Genomic DNA, 21,195 nt, shown 5'->3' with positions numbered 1-21,195 from the left:
AACCACCATCATTGGGATCAGTGTTGACATTTCATCAGATAATTTGCATTTAAAGGTGCAATTTGTAAAATATTTGCAGTAAAATGTCCAAAAACCACTAGGCCAGTGTTATATATTTTGTCCAGCTGATTACTATTAATATCTGTAATGTTTTCAACTACTTGTAAATCGTGAGAAAATTTTCATTCAAAACATTGACACGGGGCAGTGCAGTCTCCTGTCAATGACGCCTTTACTGACGTAAACCACGACAACAGTGGTCGAGCTCGAAAAAATAAAATGGCGGCCAAGGAAGCGACGGGAGCACAAATTTAGTGTAAATAAACGTATATTTTCACTTTTTACACATTTTAGATGCATTTCTAGCGAGAAATTAGTATTGTAGTTTTCAAATATGTGATTAGTTATCACAAAGGCGCTCTCTGTTTATATTTCAAACACGCTGCCTTTGAAGTGCGTCGGAAAGCTTTTCTCTGAGCTGCGTTCATGCCTCTGAGGTCATGGCCTCATGAGTCAGCGAGGCAACAAGTCACTGCCTTGAGTTTTCGGACGCAGCGAGCCAGTGTCCTGGACAAATGCGGAACTATGCGTTAGCGCCTGTCGGGCTACGCGCTTGCTTATGAACTTATGGATTACTCTTTACCGTCTGCCGCTGGTTGTGTCAGCGAAGACAGCTCCCGTAAGCGTACGGGCCAACCCAACGACCCAAGAAGAGTTTGGAACAAAACGAGAGAGGAACAATTTGTTGTAGCATTATCTGGATGCAGAGAGCATCACGACAACATTTAACTAGGCCGATATTCTGATCCTGCTTGTGGTTTACGCGATGGGTGAGTTGTTTTGATTCGTAACCCTTCAAAAGACGTATGCTATTATATTGATCACAACATTAGTGTGTAGATTGTAATCAGCGCGTCTTCCCGTGGACGATATGCACATCAAGAGGTATTGTACTTAATTCTGTGCTGTGTTAACCATCGAATTTGGACTAATACTGTAACATCTTGACTAACAATTTCGTTTTGAACATCACATATAAACTTACATAATGAAATAAACGATGTCATCAAACGCAAAATTTATAAGACTTGATTACCTTATCCCTCAATGTGATTTCTTGTTCGCGCCTGATTGATGGCCATCGGCAGTTGAGTTAAAGACTACAAAGCCCATAACTCCACGCTGCTTCAGAGCCTCATTAAACAACGTCATTGTTATTGATTTGATCTGGCGCCATCTAGCGGCGCAGATAATACAAATTGCATCTTTAAGCGCAACATTTTTGCTCACACCTACAAATTGGCAATTTTAACAAGTTATAATAAATTATCTATATGGTATTTGAGCTTAAACTTAACATACTCTGGGGACACCAACGATTTATTTAACATCTTAAAAAAGTCTTGTGCCATGGCCCCTTTAAAGCTACAGATGTTATTTTATTTATCCACTCTCATGATGGAAAGCCATTGACAATTATTTTTATCCCACCTCCTCATTAATTCAGTGTGAATGGTAAATGAATTTAGCTTGATCCAGAGAACTATACTGACATCTTTATTCATATAGACCCTTTTACAGTTGGTAAACATTGTGACGTCTTTGTGTGGGCGGGGCTTAGCTGGAGGCAGAAAGAGCCGCAGAGGCTATGTTGACAAGCTTAAACGAGCATGTTTTAGGAGGGATTTATTAAACATGGATGCAGAATTAGTTTCGGATCTGTCCGAATATGTACAGTCACTGATTCTGCGGGACCGTGACAGGTATTTTTGTAAATTAACTCTTGCAATTTTAACCAGGTTTTAGATATTTCATAGACAACATATGAATTACTTTCAGGTGGATTTGGGTAATTTTGTCTAGGCTTACTGTCTTATGTAACTTATCACTGGGCTAACTATGATTAGCAATGTGGATTATTTTAAGAGACTATTCAAACGATGGCATACACATCTATCGCTGTATGTTTGTTTAACATTTAAGCTAAACAATAGCGCGGTTGGCGACTTTTCACCTATAAAACAGAAACTTGCTGATTTGTACTAGATAAAACCAACACAACAGTACATATGCATAGATCATTTTACCTGATATGAAGTGTGCACTGCAAACACGAGTATTATTTATGATCGTCTAGTCTGTACGCCGTATTGCATTCAACCACAATTGTCTTCTTGATTTCTGTGAAGAAATGTCTGCCGGGATCCGGTAAAACTTTATTTTTGAACCAAAAGTGCTGTTCCTTCTAATCTGGCAGCCAAAAACACAACAAGATGACATTTTAAAGTCAAAAACTCAAACTTTTAGCGTGTCGGCTATGAGTTCCTACTTATTTTTTGCCTCCAGCTAGAGCGGTGACGTCACAGTGACGTGGGTGATAAAGGGGTCTATATCAGAATATAATTGTTAAAACATACAGTCAAAACAGAGAAGTGTGGTACAATATTTATGGTTTATTATCATAGTGGCTCTAAAACTAGATTATTCTTATTTATTTTATCTTTATTTTATTTTTTGTGGGGGGTGGCCAGGTCATAATTTCATAACATTCAAGCAGACAAAAGAGATGTGAGCTGTGTTTAATGAGAGTTTATTATTGTACTGTATATCATGTTATAATTGGTCACAGGCTCACCCTTGGCCTCTTGTTTCTCTCTTCAGCCCATTTATGGCGCCCATTCTGGAACTTGATTGGCCATGCAGGACTAATGGACATGTAATTGGTTAAACCTCAACCCAGGACTGTCTGTTGATTGGCTGAGAGAGAAGAGAGAGGCGGAACTCGAGCAGGAAGAACAACTCCAACTCTGTAATCTCTCTCTCTCTCTCACACACACACACACACACACACGCTGAGAATATATATCTATACATATATCTATATATTGATATATAATATAAACATATATTCATCATGGGAAATTTTCAGCCAAATGGAAGACAATCAGCATCGTGAGGCCGATCGATTCAATCACACACTGATAATCAGCACAATGAACAGACAAAGAGAGAGAGAGAGAGAAAGACTCTCTCTCTTTCTCTTTCTAACTCTCTCAGTGTGTGTGTGTGCGTATGTGTGTGTGTCTGTGTGTGTGTGTGTGTGTGTGTGTGTGTGTGTGTGTGTGCGTGTGTGTGTGTGTGTGTGTGTGTGTGTGTGTGTGTGTGTGTGTGTGCGTGTGTGTGTGTTTGTGTGCGTGTGTTGATCAGTCGCGGCCTCAGCTTCCTAATAATAACTCAATAACAATTTTTTTCAATCCTTTTCAAATATTGTTTTGAGGCGATTGATTCTTTCTGAGCCAATGAGACGTTGTCATAGCGCTCAGAATCCCCGCCTCTTCCTGTCCTGAGAAGGGGGCGGGCTCTCCTCTCCGTGCCTACAGAGCTCCATTCAAAAACAGGGCAAGGAAAGACTTTACGGACGAGTGAGTGGGACGCTCACGATCTCATCCGTGTGACTGAGTTTTCTTCATCTAAACCACAGACGAGCAGAGGATTGCGTGTAATGAAGTGATCTTGGTTTTAATGTTGGCATCAGTTATCAGGTGACTTTGTGATTCGATGTGGGCTTGATTCTCGAGAACTAATGGATGTGTACGTCTGTTGTGCGTGTGGTTAATAATTACGCTGTGTCTTAACCAGACGCAATGTGACAAAGCAATCAAACCTTCCTCTTCCACATCAACCCAAGGTCCTGTCCTGAACCGCCTCGACAGCGACGAGCGATGCGAAATTGTGTCGGTCACTTGGTTCATGTTCTCGCTAGACCCGTATGCACCGCAATCTCGTGTGTATTATACATCAAACATGGGTGAGGAGAGAAGTTTACAATCAAATCTTATATCAAAGGTCAATTTTTTCCACAGCTGGTTATGACACTGCATTTATTGAGTGAAATCTGACAGATTAAAGCTTAACGTATTAAACTATTTATTTGTTTTTTAACCAAGCAACAATTCATTTAGCCACACATTATTATAGCTCTGTTCCAAACCCTCGTGAACCAATGACGTAAGGCACCCACCCACCCAAGATCAATAAATGACCTGTAGTATCTCCATTTAGATAAATAGATTTATTTATAATGTAAAGATGTAATGTAAAGAAAATGCATTTACCCTAACAGTATATAAATATATATTGCACAACGTTTATTGTTTTAATGTACAGTAGCACTTTCAGTAATGGCATCAAGAGGTTTTATTATAGTAGGGACACTGATGGGTTTTTTATTCAGTGTAGAGATCAAGTGGATCACCAGGTTTTGGAACAGAAGACACACACACACACACACACACACATGTGCTGTTTCGTGAGGCTGTCTGCTGGTTTCTGTACATAGAGTTCAGATTTACTGATGGAAGGTTTCTCTCATTTTAGTCACTTGAGTTTTTCTCTTTTCTTGATGTTTGATGGATGATAATCATATACACCAGTAGCTGCTTTACTGGTGCGTGAGTCAATTACTTTGTATTTATTTTATGTTAAAAGTATTAATTTTGTCTGCATTTTAGGTAATAATAGTTATGAAAAATATAATGAATAGTGTTTCTGTGCCTACAGTTCCCATGCGGAGTTCTCCGCAGTCCTGATTGGCTAAACGTAGAGCTCTCTTCAGTCTTGATTGGCTAAAGGCAGAGCTCTCTTCATTTCTCATTGGCTAAACGTAGAGCTCTCTTCATTTCTCATTGGCTAAACGTAGAGCTCTCTTCAGTCCTGATTGGCTAAAGGCAGAGCTCTCTTCATTTCTCATTGGCTAAACGCAGAGCTCTCTTCAGTCCTGATTGGCTAAAGGCAGAGCTCTCTTCAGTCCTGATTGGCTAAACGCAGAGCTCTCTTCAGTCCTGATTGGCTAAACGCAGAGCTCTCTTCAGTCCTGATTGGCTAAAGGCAGAGCTCTCTTAAGTGCTGATTGGCTAAACGCAGAGCTCTCTTCAGTCCTGATTGGCTAAAGGCAGAGCTCTCTTCAGTCCTGATTGGCTAAAGGCAGAGCTCTCTTCAGTCCTGATTGGCTAAACGCAGAGCTCTCTTTAGTGCTGATTGGCTTAACGCAGAGCTCTCTTTAGTCCTGATTGGCTAAACGCAGAGCTCTCTTTAGTCCTGATTGGCTAAAGGCAGAGCTCTCTTAAGTGCTGATTGGCTAAAGGCAGAGCTCTCTTCAGTCCTGATTGGCTAAACGCAGAGCTCTCTTCATTTCTGATTGGCTAAAGGCAGAGCTCTCTTCATTTCTGATTGGCTAAAGGCAGAGCTCTCTTAAGTGCTGATTGGCTAAAGGCAGAGCTCTCTTCAGTCCTGATTTGCTAAACGCAGAGCTCTCTTCAGTCCTGATTTGCTAAACGCAGAGCTCTCTGTAGTGCTGATTGGCTAAACGCAGAGCTCTCTTCATTTCTGATTGACTAAAGGCAGAGCTCTCTTAAGTGCTGATTGGCTAAAGGCAGAGCTCTCTTCAGTCCTGATTGGCTAAACGCAGAGCTCTCTTTAGTGCTGATTGGCTAAACGCAGAGCTCTCTTCAGTCCTGATTGGCTAAACGCAGAGCTCTCTTTAGTGCTGATTGGCTAAACGCAGAGCTCTCTTTAGTGCTGATTGGCTAAAGGCAGAGCTCTCTTCAGTCCTGATTGGCTAAACGCAGAGCTCTCTTCATTTCTGATTGGCTAAAGGCAGAGCTCTCTTAAGTTCTGATTGGCCAAAGGCAGAGCTCTCTTAAGTTCTGATTGGCCAAAGGCAGAGCTCTCTTCAGTCCTGATTGGCTAAACGCAGAGCTCTCTTCAGTCCTGATTGGCTAAACGCAGAGCTCTCTTCATTTCTGATTGGCTAAAGGCAGAGCTCTCTTAAGTTCTGATTGGCCAAAGGCAGAGCTCTCTTAAGTGCTGATTGGCTAAAGGCAGAGCTCTCTTCAGTCCTGATTGGCTAAACGCAGAGCTCTCTTCATTTCTGATTGGCTAAAGGCAGAGCTCTCTTAAGTTCTGATTGGCCAAAGGCAGAGCTCTCTTAAGTGCTGATTGGCTAAAGGCAGAGCTCTCTTCAGTCCTGATTGGCTAAACGCAGAGCTCTCTTCAGTCCTGATTGGCTAAACGCAGAGCTCTCTTCAGTCCTGATTGGCTAAACGCAGAGCTCTCTTCATTTCTGATTGGCTAAAGGCAGAGCTCTCTTCATTTCTGATTGGCTAAAGGCAGAGCTCTCTTAAGTGCTGATTGGCTAAAGGCAGAGCTCTCTTCAGTCCTGATTTGCTAAACGCAGAGCTCTCTGTAGTGCTGATTGGCTAAACGCAGAGCTCTCTTTAGTGCTGATTGGCTAAACGCAGAGCTCTCTTTAGTGCTGATTGGCTAAACGCAGAGCTCTCTTCAGTCCTGATTGGCCAAAGGCAGAGCTCTCTTAAGTGCTGATTGGCCAAAGGCAGAGCTCTCTTAAGTGCTGATTGGCTAAAGGCAGAGCTCTCTTCAGTCCTGATTGGCTAAACGCAGAGCTCTTTTCATTTCTGATTGGCTAAAGGCAGAGCTCTCTTCATTTCTGATTGGCTAAAGGCAGAGCTCTCTTAAGTGCTGATTGGCTAAAGGCAGAGCTCTCTTCAGTCCTGATTTGCTAAACGCAGAGCTCTCTTTAGTCCTGATTTGCTAAACGCAGAGATCTCTGTAGTGCTGATTGGCTAAACGCAGAGCTCTCTTCAGTCCTGATTGGCTAAACGCAGAGCTCTCTTAAGTTCTGATTGGCCAAAGGCAGAGCTCTCTTAAGTGCTGATTGGCTAAAGGCAGAGCTCTCTTCAGTCCTGATTGGCTAAACGCAGAGCTCTTTTCATTTCTGATTGGCTAAAGGCAGAGCTCTCTTCATTTCTGATTGGCTAAAGGCAGAGCTCTCTTCAGTCCTGATTGGCTAAACGCAGAGCTCTCTTAAGTGCTGATGGGCTAAAGGCAGAGCTCTCTTCAGTCTTGATTGGCTAAAGGCAGAGCTCTCTTTAGTGCTGATTGGCTAAAGGCAGAGCTCTCTTAAGTGCTGATTGGCTAAAGGCAGAGCTCTCTTCAGTCCTGATTTGCTAAACGCAGAGCTCTCTTTAGTCCTGATTTGCTAAACGCAGAGCTCTCTGTAGTGCTGATTGGCTAAACGCAGAGCTCTCTTCATTTCTGATTGACTAAAGGCAGAGCTCTCTTCAGTCCTGATTGGCTAAACGCAGAGCTCTCTTTAGTGCTGATTGGCTAAACGCAGAGCTCTCTTCAGTCCTGATTGGCTAAACGCAGAGCTCTCTTTAGTGCTGATTGGCTAAACGCAGAGCTCTCTTTAGTGCTGATTGGCTAAAGGCAGAGCTCTCTTCAGTCCTGATTGGCTAAACGCAGAGCTCTCTTCAGTCCTGATTGGCTAAAGGCAGAGCTCTCTTAAGTTCTGATTGGCCAAAGGCAGAGCTCTCTTAAGTTCTGATTGGCCAAAGGCAGAGCTCTCTTCAGTCCTGATTGGCTAAACGCAGAGCTCTCTTCAGTCCTGATTGGCTAAACGCAGAGCTCTCCTCAGTGCTGATTGGCTGGTTCAAACACAACCTGTCAGATTGACATTTGTTGCCATAGAGATGTGGATTATGAGAGTGTCACTTTCAATCATTTGCTGAATCACTGATTCTTTATTAATATGTAACTTTTTCACAACTTTCTGGCACAATTTTCTGATAGCATACAGCCATTTTATGTGTATAAGGGGTGGATTATACTGAGACAGATTGTGATGGTGTATCTTTATCCCCATTGTGTAGCACTTCAGCTCTAACTGACAAACTTTCTGTCTTAATATCATAATGAAACGGTTCCTACAGAGGAACCCACCCACCAGTTTAGCCATAGACACAGACAAGCCATAGTGTTTCCCCGACCCTCCAAACCAATTCAGGAGTGTAGGATGTATATATTTATATATTTACCCATGGAAATATTCTTGAATGCAGAAGAGATTTGTTCGAGTGGAGCATCTCTACATATAGAGTGATGTTTTGAATGTTCATAATATAATGATTATTATAAAGATATTATTATATTCAAATATTATTATTGTAATTATGAACTTCATTTTATGGACAATGATTAATAAACAAAAATGTCTTTCTTTTTGTGAATATGAAAACGTTTACATTTTTCTGGGGAATTACTACAAAACTTTCAAGTATGTCAACAAACAAACAAATAAATATATACATGCTGAAGAGAAATGTCAATCAAACTGCCTTAAATTTGAAAGAAAAACTCACAGCTCAAGTGTGTCATGAATTCGTCAATTACAGTCTCACTGCTCTTTAGATTCTAATTCACATTAAAGTCTGATCATGCAGTTCACTGCAGTTTCATAACATCAGAGCTCACGGTTTAAATTTTTGTGTTTAACAAGAATGATAAAGTTCAAACCCTTAATCTACCTCTTGAAGCCCATCGTGAATTAGATCACCAGTGTTTTCACCAAATGCAGCACACCACACCTCCAGAGAGAACGAGCCGGAACTGTTTCGGGTTAATCCTTAAACTGTTTCTGAATAGCTTTGGATTCAGTCAAAAGATGAAAGGTGCTGGGTCTCCATCTGCTTTGCAGAAGAACAGGACGGTATGCCTCTCGTCCGTACGAACATCTTGTGGTTTGCGTGTGAGAATTTGAGCTTGGCAACAGATAAACGGCTTAGGAAGCTTCACGTCAGTAATGTCACTGATCATTCTGCCACGTACCTGCATGTGTGCAGCGCAGGATGCCAAATGTCCTTCAAAGCAAAGACGTTGGAGCGTCACCCAGAGAAGATAACAGTCACGGATTCTCATTCAATCTCAGTACCTACAGTGTATCTACAGACTGGAATGCTGCCCACTCGAAGCGATTACCTGACACGTTGAGAAAGCGGAGAGAAGCAAGACCGTGTAACGCACACGGATCCACCTTCAGCAGACTTCAACTCATCAAGTGCAGCTCCTGTAATGGTAACAAATCTTTCAGCAGGTTGGACTGAACGCTGGTGATGGGGCTGTTGGACAGATTTAGATAACACAAATACACCAGATGACGCAGTAAAGAATCCGATACGGAGATCAGGTAACAGTGGCTAAGGGTGAGATAGAGTCCAGTGAGGCTGTCGATGGCTAGCGAGCGACAGTGAGACACACTGAGCTCTTGCAAACGCTCAGCACGTGAAATGAATGATCAGGCAGAGTGCAGAGACTGAGAAATGCAACTGCGAGAGGCCGATGAGTAGAGACGGCGATGTCAGGTTCCACCTGTTAAAGTTGAACTCCTGCAGATTCATCAGACCTGCAGTACCCATGCCTCAAGATGAACACCAGATCGTTCTTGCTGGCATCCAGTTCTGCAGAGAAGACATTTCTTCAAACGTGTCATCCAGGAACACCAAGATCTTGTTCTCACTGACGTCCACCAGATGGATGTTTGCCAGGCCAAAAAAGCTCCAACTGGAATAATCTTTAGATGGTTACGAGAAAGTCTTAGCATGAGAAGATTTAGCAGGCCAAGGAAAGCTTCGACCTCAAACACCGTCAGCATGTTTTCACTGAGATCCAACTCTCGTAATTGCACCAGGCTGGAAAACTGCTGCCTCACCAAAGCCTTTAAGCTGTTGTTGGACAAGTTAAGCTTTGGGAATTTTCTGGAATGTCCTCAGGAAGAGAGGTGAGCTGTCTGGAGGAGCGTTAACAATGAGGAGTTTTAGTAAGCAGCAGTCACAGCGCTGAACATTAAGTCCTGCTGGTGTCACACCTGTTACTCACTGCAGAACCGTCCACCGGTACAACCACCTCCAGTCAACAACCACAAACATCTGCAATGAAGAAACCAGAAACAGAGTCATGATTTATGAATTAATAACAGAGGATGTCTTACTGCAATCAACATAACTAAAGAAAACAAAAAGCAGCAGCAGCCTCTGTGTGAGAAGCCTATAACAAACAACAAATAACAGAGTTGACCACAGTGATTCAATATTTAAAGATGCCAAACATTATAAAGTTAACACACACAGCTAAAATCTTAAAATTGAGACTTAAAGGATTAATAAAAGAAGTGGAGTAATCCTTTAAGTGAATCTAAATGCAGTGTTTGAATTGAGAGGGGGGGGGCTGGGGTGGTCCCAGACCTTTTATTGTTAGGGTTATGTCACAGTTGTTACACATTAATTTGAGAGGTAAACAATGGTTATGGTTTCAGTTAAGGGTAATTTGGGGTTTCTTAAACATTCTTAAAACATTGATCCAGGAGGATCAACAACAAATTCTGATCCAGGATCAAGTCTTACTTTGTGAAATCAAAACACTGTAATGACAAGGGTCTTGGCTGGGGGGTTAGCTATGGGACCCCCAATAATCTTTGACATAATTGAAACACATGCATAATTGAACATTAATTACAGTAAATGCTCAGATTTATATCTGGACTGAGAGTAAAGAGAATCTGATCATGTGATGTAAAATCAATTTAAGCTCTTGGTTATAAAGGGTTAAAGAACATGTGTATGTATATGAATATAAAAGTACAGTCCTGACATACAAAACACTGACCCCTGGTTTCACAGACAAGGTTTAAGGTTAGTCCTAGACTAAAACACATGTTTGAGTTGTCTCAACTTGTACAAAAATAATCTCTAAACTTTGATCTTTAAATGAGAGAAAAATGAGATGGGCTGAATAACGGAGCAATTTAATAAATGACTCTAAAAGGTCTCTGTTGTTCTTGATTCTTTGTTAAGTTACGTTTGTTCCATGAAAGCCATTTTTTTATGTTGATACTGCTGAAACTGGCTATAGTCAAGGACTATGAAAGACTGGTTAGTTTAAGTTCTCTGCCTCTATCACAACTTCTACACTGTGATACTTTTAGAAATCACTGTAGAGATCTGATGTGTCACTCATTTCACCTGTGCATTCAAATATTAATGATTCATGTTAAATGAACTTGGCTTGCTGTCCTTGAAAGGGAGCTCGGCAGCTAAGGTCTGACCCTTCAGAGAGAGCAAACCTGAGGCCGGGGCTCGAGACCCAAGTTCAACCCCCCTACAACAGAACTCCACAGAGGAAGAATAGAGGAAGAGGAGGGATGCTGGAAGAATTGCAGCTGGACACAGAGGCCTGAAGGCTGTCTTATAAGCCCATGATGATTGACAGGCCTGAATGTTTAATATCATCTCTCTTTCTCTCTCTCTCTGTCAGGTTTCTGAGTTTGATCCGGTTCATCTGTGAGCATCATGTTGTGTTGTGTTTGTATCTGAGTTTATACAACACTGAGTGTCTAATGGTACGACATGAACACACACGTTATGAGTCTTATCCCCTCACTAGTGGCTCTTCTAAGATAAGATCAGAGATGTTTGTTTGTGGGTGTGACACTGACAGTATCAGTATGGTTAACACACACACACACTTCAGTCAGCATCAACACTGCTGTGTAAGAGTCACACACTTGTGTTAGTGTGAACACAACGCAGAAGATGCTGATGTTTAGGGCAGATGGAGTTATGGGTGGAGTCAGAGCTTAGGTTAATTTGTTGGGTGGGGTGGAGCTAATGAGTTACTTTAAAGGGGACATATTAAGAAAATCGTTTTCCATGTTTAAGTGCTATATTGGGTCCCCAGTGCTTCTATCAACCGAGAAAATGTGATAAAGTTCAACCCAGTAACTTAGTTTTGGTAAACCATTCTCTGTAAGCATGTAAAAAAATAGCTCATAGAACTTTGGCTCCCCTTATGATGTCAGAAGGGGATCTTATTATAATAATACCGCCCCTTTATCTGCACCAACCACAGCACTGACATTTAGTGAAGAGAGAGAGAGAAAGAATGATTGACAGCACAATTGAGTTTCAATTTCATCAAACCATAATTATGGTGATCAGTGTTTGCATTTCATCAGCTCATTTGCATTTTTAAGGACACACACAAAACACAGCACTTCTTTGCTCACACCTACAAGGTGTCAATTTTAAGATGTTATAATAAATGATCTGTGGGGTATTTTGAGCTAAAACTTCACATACAGACTCTGAGGACACCAAAGATTTATTTCACATCTTTAAAAAGTCTCATAATATGACCTCTTTAAAGATAAGAGTATGTTATACAATAGAGTTTTAAATGAGAACTACATGACTGATCAAAATAAAAGAAAAAACTTGATCAGATAGATGAACAGAGAGAGAGAGATGATGTTACTGACTGATCTGTTAACAGAGTTTACGATAAGAGAGAGAATCAGGAAATAACACAGGAAATATAAAACACAAGAACTGAAATGTGAATCTTCCTCTTTCTTCTGAGTCAAGTACAACGGTCCAAACATTTGTCTTTCATCATCAACATAAACCGGTAAGATCTTCTTCTTTAACTCACATCTGTTAGATTTACATCATCACATTTGACAGAGGATTTTAATAAAGTGCATTATATTTTCATTAGGATGTGTGGGGATTAAACTCATGATATTTACTAATGAAAACACAGAATATTATAAGAGTTCAACTCATCTCAGAGGAATAAACACACAAATATAATCTTATAAATATTTACGTGTTATAGTGTTTATTTTTACATTTAATTTACATGCACTGCCAGGATAAATTTTTTTTCCACAGGTTTGTTGAATGCTTTATTCTGATTCTGAGAAATGTTTCACGGGTGTTAATTATTTTTCACACCTGACCTGTCAAATAAGCACCAGAGCAATGTCTGTAGTAACCGTAGTAGAAGAGGAATAATTGAAAATAATTCAATTGAACCTAATATTTTAAGTTTTGACTAGTATATAGTTGACATAACTTGACTTAAAACTTGTCTTAATATGTTTTTTTTTCCAATCTGCTTACTCAAATCTTTATGAATTTAATAAACTCTTAAGTTGATTCATTGTACGCCGTCCAGCTGCAGATGCCAGAGCAGAGTTTCTGTCGTATAAAGCACACTTGTGTTGTGAAAAGTGTTATTCAGATAAATGTGAATTAAATTGTGTTTGTGTGTGTGTGTAGATATGCTGGCGTTAAGGGTTGTGCTGTTTCTTCTGTGTGGATCTCTGATCTGTTCAGAGATCAGACATTTAAATGATCAATGGATCACCTGGAAATCACAACACAATAAGACCTACAGAAACACAGTGAGTACACACACACACACACACAATCAGTTTTGTTTAATCCAATGACCTGAGATCAGTCGAATGGTTTGTGTGAGATGCATCCAGAACTGCATTGAATTGTAGAGGAACACAGATCATCTGATACAAACATAGATCTTGTCCATTTGTATGCATTAATACAATCAGTGTAATATGTGTTGTGTTGTGTTGTTGTAGAAGGAGGAGGTGTACAGGAGATCCATCTGGGAGAAGAATTTTCAGGATGTTCTGAAACATAACGAGGAAGCAGATGTTGGGCTTCACACATTCACACTGGGTCTCAATCATCTCAGTGATATGGTACAGCTTTACATTCAGCAGTTTTTCATAATAATGCAGAATAAATACTGGGAAATATATGTGTGTGTGTGTGTGTGTGTGTGTGTGTGCGTGCGTGTGTGTGCGTGTGTGTTTTAGACAGCAGATGAAGTCAATCCTTCGCTCAACGGTTTAATGGAAGAAGATTTTTCTGATATGAATTTAACACTGAGCCCTTCGACACCTGCACTTCACCTGAACCTCCCATCCAGAGTCAACTGGACTGAGCATGGAGTCGTCAGTCCTGTCCAAAACCAGGTGTGTGTACTCTAGTGTAGTGTACTGTAGTGTAGTACAGTGGTTCTCAAACTGGGGTCCGGGGCCCCCAGGGGGGCCGCGAGATGGTGCCAGGGGGGCCCCAGTTTAATGACATTTTATAAAATACATTCATTTATCATGAATTCTGTGTAATTAAACCTAAAAAAATAAGGCTACTAACCAACAGCACTACTTTGTATAACTTAACATGTTTTGTTTAATTAAAATGTTACATTTTAGAACAGTTTTTTGTCATACATTTTTTTAAGGGGGGCCGCACGTGGAAAAAGTTTGAGAACCACTGGTGTAGTATATGTGTTGTAGTGAGTGTTTGAATGATTGTAGGAGTGTGATGAAGTGTTTGTTTGTGTGTTTAGGGTATGTGTGGGTCGTGTTGGGCCTTCAGTGCCGTTGGGGCTCTTGAGGGTCAGATGAAAAGAAAAACTGGAGTTTTGGTTCCGTTGAGTCCTCAGAATCTTCTGGACTGCAGTGTGAGTTTGGGGAATCACGGCTGTAAAGGTGGATACCTGTCTCGTGCTTTTCTCTACATCATCCGTAACAAAGGGATCGACTCCAACATGTTTTACCCCTATGAGCACAAGGTACAAGTGTACACAACAACACCGCACAAACACACAGACAGCTGAAGAGAGAGACAGACAGTTACTAGATATTTTACAAATGTAGACTTGCTTTTATTTTGACCTATGATGTATTGGTTTGGTATCTGTACTTAATGTTTTTGATGTGATGTGATTTGCAGCAAGGTTTGTGTCGATATTCAGTGACTGGTCGAGCTGGATATTGTTCAGGGTTTCAGATTATTCCTCCACACAATGAAGCAGCCATTCAGTTTGCTGTGGCTAATGTTGGACCCGTTTCTGTCGGTATGAATGCCAAACTCGCCTCCTTCCACAGATACAGAAGTGGTAAGAAAAACAAACACACACACACACACACACACACACACACACACACACATCTGCTTCACCTGTCACACACACACACATCATCATCCTCATATAACATCTGTGTGTTCAGGAATATATAATGATCCAAAGTGCAGCTTTGGGTTGATCAATCATGCAGTTCTAATCGTGGGCTATGGATCAGAAAATGGAAAAGATTACTGGCTGGTGAAGAACAGGTGTGAACCACACACACACGCACACACACACACACACACACACACACACACACACACACACACACACACACACACACACACACACACACACACACAGACACACACACACACAATGATACAGGATTATAGTATCTGTAGGTTCTGCTGATATCTGAAGGTAAACATTTGAAATCATTTTTCTTTCTCAGTTGGGGGACGAGTTGGGGTGAAAATGGATTCTTCCGTATTGCACGAAATAAAAACATGTGTGGAATATCCAGCTTTGCTATTTACCCCAAAATCTGAACTTCTTTCATCTGTTCATTAAACACACTGTAGGAGCCAAATCTTAAGAAAATAAGTCTCTGTGTTTTTAGACAAGCACAAATTCACTTACAATGTGTATTTTGTTTAAAAGACTTCATTTTGCTTATCAAGAAAATACATCTTGATTTAAGAATTTTTAAATATTTGTACTTAAAACAAGACAAAAAATACTGAGTAAGAAAGTCATTTTTTGCAGTGTGGGTGATTCAATGAAATGTTTTATTTTAAAATACCTTAATCAGCAAATTTCCTTTTTATTCATTTAAAACAAGGTTTGATTTGTTTAAAGGCAGTCGCTATCTATTTAGTCGGTAGCTATTGAAAAGGTAATGGCACAAGTGTTTGTCATTTAAGAATATGTTGTCCATTTATTATTTTCAAAAGATTTTAATTTGAATCTGTTTAAATAACAACATATATAGCAGTACGTGTTATGAGATTTTCAGCTGAGAAAGTGATAAAATACCAAAATAATTCATTAAAATGATTCTTTGTGCAAGGTAGAGAACACAATTATGTTTGTTATGATCATTGTTGTTTTACCAAATTATATCATTAAAATCTGCCATGACGTTCCAGTGGTGCGTGAGAATGACCCAATTTCTGTTTTTTACTTGTCTACATTTGTTTATATAAACATCAGTTTGTTGCAGTATTGTTAAAGGTGACATAGAATGATTGAACGGGGTATTTATCTTTGTTCTGTGAAGTGCAGACAAAAAATTTTGTTTGGGTCTGTAATGTCTTAGAAGCTTCCTAAAAACCTCTCTCAGATAGCTCTATTAGGGTGGGGGATTTTAAACAAGTGGTTTTGCACCTATTTGGCTCCCCCTACTGGTTTAACTTGCAATCTCATTACTGATTGGCTGACTTTGCTGCCACTCAAAAAAATGTAGCCAATTATTTTAAAGTGGAGGGGCAGTGAGATGCCTGTGATGTCATAAGCATCAGTTTTTCAGATTGGGCCGTTTTCTGGCTGACATTTCTAAAAGAGGAATTTCTATGAGACTGAGATGTTTAGCATGTTTAGCACTTTTTGTATGTTCATGAATGCGAGTAGACTACCATTATTAAACAAAGACAAGGTAAAAATGGGTTTTCATTCTCTGTCCCCTTTAATGTTGTTTATTTCTAGGAGTGTGTGTGTGAAGTGTGAAGTGTGTGTCTATAGGTGAGGTGAGAAAAATGCGACCATAGGCCCTAAACATGCATGGTACAAGCAGGGTTGCCAGATCTGTCTAACAAGAACAGCCCAATGACTACTTACAGCCCAAATATCAACAACTAATAAACAGAATCTTTCAATCTTTAACCTTTTAAACTTTAAGGGGATAATTCACCCAAAAATAAAATTTCTGTCATATTTTTCATACTATCGTTGTTACAAACCTGTATAAATGTCTTTGTTTTGATAAACACGGAGGAAGATATTTTGAGGAATGTTTGTAAACTGTTTATGAGCCCAGTAGGACAAAAGAATACTATGGAAGTGAAAGGGGTTCATAAACGGTTTGGTTACAAACACATCTCATCAGAACAAAGACATTTATACAGGATTGTAACATCATGAGATTAATTGATGACAGAATTTAATTTGTAGGTGAACTATCCCTTTAATGAACCCCAATTCAGAAGTCAGTCGACAGGCAGTGAACCTGGCAACAAGTGCAAGTGGCCTTTAAGTTGTTTAGCGGTGTCCCCAAATCACATACTATACATTGATCACTATGTACTCACCCGTCTAGTGTATCAGTTTTAGTAGAGTAACACTTCATGTTTTTTAATAAGCAGTTTCCCAGATGAGGGCTAATGACGTCAAACTTATAGTACAATCAAGTCAATGAAAATGTGTACACAGTTTTTTTAACGTCACTGTTATTTGTTTTGTTCAACACTTCAGTAAAGGTCAGACTGAGATGTAACCGTCTCCACAGGTACATTTTTCTTGATTTATTGTGATGTTGCCTTTTTTTTTTTTGATGATTTAAAATTGTATTTATTATTCTCCTTTCTTTTCTTTTTTAATTGTATTCATTCATAAATCTGCTTTTTGGTTATACTGTGTTGCGCCTGTTATTTCAATCGTTTTATATAGAATGAATATATTTGCCTTTGTTGTATGTAAAATGATGTATTCAATAATAATAAATCAAATAAATGGTACATTTTGCTCTCACGGCATCCGATAGCCCCGACTCTTTTTCGTCACGTTATTGAAGACACAACCGTTGAGTGCATGAAGTGCCAGCGTGTCTTAATGGGGAAGTTTCATCATATGTACATAAAGTGAAGTGGTCTGGTGGTAAGCCAAGTCTTCTCCATTTTATTAGCAAATTTAAGCAATACTGTAATGTAATGCATAAATGTACAAATAAAGCTTCCAGGGCTTCTTATTTTATCTGCAAATTTGCAATTTATTTATATAGTGTATTTTTAGTTTTCTCTGGTTATTTTTGTGTTATGTAAATCATTTACATGTGTACTGTATACTGATGGCATTTATGTACTATAACACTGCTATAACTTTCTTATTGTTATATATATTTCTATGCAATAAAATGAAAATTGAAGTGTCCGGCGTGGCCAGAAGGGATACAGCTACGGCCCAAATCTTGTAAAATCTCAGCAGGAGTGCTGTTTTTATCCTAAATGCGACCCCAAACCCAACATCTTGCGAGATTTGGCCGTAGCTGTATCCCCTCTAGCCAGAACCGGTTGGATTGCACACTTCAAATTTTCAGTTGAACGATTGCATCATCTGGTTACTTGAAGTACACAATACTTACACTATAAATACTAGAAAATGGCAAAGTGCATAGGTGTGCATTTTGGATGTTTTTCTTTAATTCTTTGGTTTGGTGGACTCATCATTTCAAGTCACTAGTTTTTAAAAGATAACCAGATGAAGAGTGTTTAGTTATGCGTGACTGCTCGTAAATGATCAGACAGATGATCTCATGAGATGAGTAAAGCCGTCCCTTATATGACCATGAGAATATTGATTCATATTTTAAAATTGCTTTGTCATATTTTAAACATAAATGAGCTCAGATGTTTGTTAAATGAATGACAGCAAAACTTTTATAACCAGTAATAAAGTTGTGTATTTATTGTGAAAATACTTTATCATGATGACTACAAGTTAAATCTATAACACCACAGGAATAAAGCTGAGGGTTTCTGTGCGTTTACCAGCGATTCAACCCTGAGGTTTGTTTATAAAACACTGAAATACAGTAGTAGTATTATTGTTATACACTTTGTTAGACGTTGTGTTGTAATTAATGAAGCTCACTGAAGAGAGTCTCTGTAGTGCTGAGCTTGTGTTTGTGTATTTACTCTCATCACATGACATCACATGTGTTCTGGATGATTCTGAAGGCAGTGGATGAAATCTTTCACCTGTCGACCCTCAAAACAGATCTGATAGACAGATACAAACAGTGGGAACCTACACACAAACACACACACACATAGACACACATCAGATTGGGTCAATAATGCTAGAATAGTGATGATGTCACGTTCACTTACTTGTCCACCATATTTTTCTTCTGAAGGATCTTAAAGACTTCTGCGGATGTTTGAGGGCCCTGAAGTTTCTGGCCATTCAACATCTCCGCCTCCAGTTCAACTATCGACTAAATACACAAACATACAAGCGTTAGATAACACAACAACATCATAGTGCGGCTGTTATTTCTGTGATGCGCTCATATGTAACTCAAGACCTTCTGCGATTTAGCAAACGCTTCAGCCACGCGCCGGTTGCGTCCGCCGTAGCAGGTGGTGATGAGATCGGCGACCCCGCAGCTTTCCAGGAAGGTTGCAGAGGAGACGGCGCTCTTGCAGAAGACTTTGGCGAAGGCCACCATCTCCATGAGTCCCAATCTGATCACAGCAGCTTTAGTGTTGTCACCAAACCCCAGACCATCACAGAAACCAGCACCCACTGCCACGATGTTCTACCAGAGGAAGACAACAGAGAGAGACGACTGATCGTTTGTCATCTAAAACATCAACAGATTAAAAGCTAAAGGTATTGCGGAGGATTTTCTTTTTCTGAGTGGATCATCAAGACTATTGGTCCTCCTAGTTGTCAATCAGGGGTGTTGTGCGATTGCATTTTTTAAAAAAGTGGAGAAGGCGGTTCTTTTCTAAAATTCGAAAAAATCCTCCGCTACACCTTTAAGAGACGGATCCACAGGATTGTGTGAAGAATGATCCTGGTTTGAGATGTTCTCACTAATCCAATAAAAACAAATTTGTGTTAAAATACCTTCAAAGCTCCACAGAGCTCCACGGTGTCGCTCTCTTTCACCACTGTGATCCTGAAGTTTGGAGTTTGCAGAAGTTCTTTAAAGATTTTACCGTTGCGTTCATTAGTGGCTCCTGATCAAACACACACAAAACACATAAACACATTAGCTACGTTTACATACAACTAAATAATCCATATTGATGGCTGAAAAGTCTTCATGCGAACACCTTAATCAATACGATTGAGGTCGATCTGATGCAAATTTTGATCGTATTAAAATGGGTGGTGTAGTCTGATCTATGATCTGATCATCAGGAGAAAAGTACACATGTAAACACGTGAATCAGAGTATTTTCTCAATCAGATGCAAAAAGATATTGTGCACATGTGCAGAAGAATTATGCTTAAATTCACATCTTGCATTTACCTCTTGAATACGTATCACATGATTCTCATCATAGAAACATGCAATGTGAAGGCAATGTCAACACACATTATTAAGGTAAAATGTGTTCATGTCTTTCATAATATAACATAAAGAAATAAAATAGCGTCATGCCTTTGGAAAAGTTGTGTTTTCTTTGCCTATATCTGAAAACTTCTTAAGAACATCTTTCTACAACTCAACTTTGACTTTGTACATTGATCCAGACATAAAGTGTGAACTCCATAGATATGTATAATAAAGGCTAGATGTCTCACCCAGGCTGCTGACCAATTGAGTGGAACGTCCGCATTTGTCGGCCATCTTACCACAGGCAGCTCGCTCACTCATAGCATTGAGATTTAATGGTGCAGGTACTTTTAAATGACCATAATTTGCTTAATTTTCTACCGATTTTCAAATGGTTTGATTTGTTATAAACGTCAAAGATGTACCTATGACACTGCATACTTATTCAAAAAAAAATGTTCATGAATCATGTTAAAATCATCCAGAATTATAGCCACGTTAACAACGTTTGTAAGAAACCAAACCATTTGAAAATTGAGCAAGTTATGGTCATTTAAAAGTACATGCACCATTAAAACTCAATGCTACAAGTGAGCGAGCTGACTGTGGTAAGATGGCCGCCAGGTGATGATGTTAGACATTTACATTTAGTCATTTAGCAGACGCTTTTGTCCAAAGCGACTTACAAGTGAGGTAAACAATAGAAGCGATTATGGCAACACAAGAACAGAAATACATAAGTGCACTGGAAATAGTCTCATCAAGTCCAACACAATATACATAGATGAGGGTATGTTAGTCATCTTTTTATATAGATAAAGAGGAAGGTAATTAGAGAAAGAGATAAAGAGAAGGGTAACTAAAGAAAGGTAGTAAATCTGTAATTAGGAAGTGAGGTAATGGTGGAAGAGATGGGTTTTTAGCCGAGTCTTAAAGACAGCTACAGTGTCAGCTGATCGTGTCACGACCGGCAGATCATTCCACAGTTGTGGGACAGTTCCTGAGAAGGTACGCGTTAGTGTTTTCTTCCCTTTTTGAGATGGTACCACAAGCCGTCGCTCGGTGGCAGAGCGCAGTGATCGAGAGGGTACATAAGGCTCTATAAGCAAGTGAAGGTAAGGGGGTGCTGACCCAGTGGTGGTTTTAAAGGCCAGGAGCAGAGCGTTAAATTTGATGCGAGCTGCTGTTAGAGACATCCTTTATACATATCTATGGTGAACTCCACGAGAGATGCATTGCCAAGACTTCAGATTTGGGCTAATGTTTAAACTCTTTCCATGAGTTGATTTTTAACTGCGGGTTAAAGATGTAAGGATTTCATTTAGTAGTTG

At 39.7% G+C, this 21,195-nt stretch overlaps 4 protein-coding genes across 5 annotated transcripts in view; 2 read left to right on the top strand and 2 right to left on the bottom strand.

The window, feature by feature from the left end:
* The window catches only part of syngap1a (synaptic Ras GTPase activating protein 1a), a 56,060-nt gene extending 52,871 nt beyond the window's left edge, over positions 1 to 3,189 (top strand). For both annotated transcript variants that reach the window (XM_065283650.2, XM_065283661.2), the window contains one exon: positions 2,662 to 3,189. In XM_065283650.2, coding sequence (XP_065139722.1) covers positions 2,662 to 2,691 — 30 coding nt within the window. In that variant the 3' untranslated portion in view covers positions 2,692 to 3,189. The remainder of the gene's footprint in view (positions 1 to 2,661) is intronic.
* A 4,027-nt stretch (positions 3,190 to 7,216) lies between these two features.
* lingo4a (leucine rich repeat and Ig domain containing 4a) lies at positions 7,217 to 9,654 on the bottom strand (the record flags this gene model as incomplete). Its single annotated transcript, XM_065282761.2, is given in 7 exon segments — positions 7,217 to 8,764; positions 8,766 to 9,149; positions 9,151 to 9,263; positions 9,265 to 9,314; positions 9,317 to 9,406; positions 9,409 to 9,603; positions 9,606 to 9,654. Coding segments are annotated over 7 exon segments (1,131 nt in total), but the record flags the coding sequence as incomplete, so codon positions are not given.
* A 1,479-nt stretch (positions 9,655 to 11,133) lies between these two features.
* On the top strand, positions 11,134 to 15,744 carry ctss1 (cathepsin S, ortholog 1). Its single transcript, XM_065283736.2, has 8 exons — positions 11,134 to 12,318; positions 12,975 to 13,099; positions 13,298 to 13,420; positions 13,538 to 13,696; positions 14,074 to 14,298; positions 14,460 to 14,625; positions 14,738 to 14,843; positions 15,032 to 15,744. Exons 2-8 carry the CDS (start codon positions 12,977 to 12,979, stop codon positions 15,126 to 15,128), a joined length of 999 nt encoding a protein of 332 aa, XP_065139808.1. The 5' UTR covers positions 11,134 to 12,318; positions 12,975 to 12,976; the 3' UTR covers positions 15,129 to 15,744.
* Positions 15,745 to 18,229: 2,485 nt separating this feature from the next.
* gpd1c (glycerol-3-phosphate dehydrogenase 1c) overlaps positions 18,230 to 21,195 on the bottom strand; it is a 4,719-nt gene continuing 1,753 nt past the window's right edge. The window contains exons 5-8 of the mRNA XM_065283722.2: positions 19,429 to 19,541; positions 18,881 to 19,114; positions 18,684 to 18,790; positions 18,230 to 18,600 (exon numbers count right to left, since the gene is read on the bottom strand). Of these exons, the coding sequence (XP_065139794.1) occupies positions 18,504 to 18,600; positions 18,684 to 18,790; positions 18,881 to 19,114; positions 19,429 to 19,541 (551 nt within the window). The 3' untranslated portion in view covers positions 18,230 to 18,503. The remainder of the gene's footprint in view (positions 18,601 to 18,683; positions 18,791 to 18,880; positions 19,115 to 19,428; positions 19,542 to 21,195) is intronic.

Source organism: Paramisgurnus dabryanus, chromosome 19, assembly GCF_030506205.2.
Source record: "Paramisgurnus dabryanus chromosome 19, PD_genome_1.1, whole genome shotgun sequence".
NCBI classification, from domain to species: domain Eukaryota; kingdom Metazoa; phylum Chordata; class Actinopteri; order Cypriniformes; family Cobitidae; genus Paramisgurnus; species Paramisgurnus dabryanus.
The sequence above is the reverse complement of the archived record's forward strand: the minus strand, read 5'-3'. Positions and strand labels throughout refer to the sequence as shown.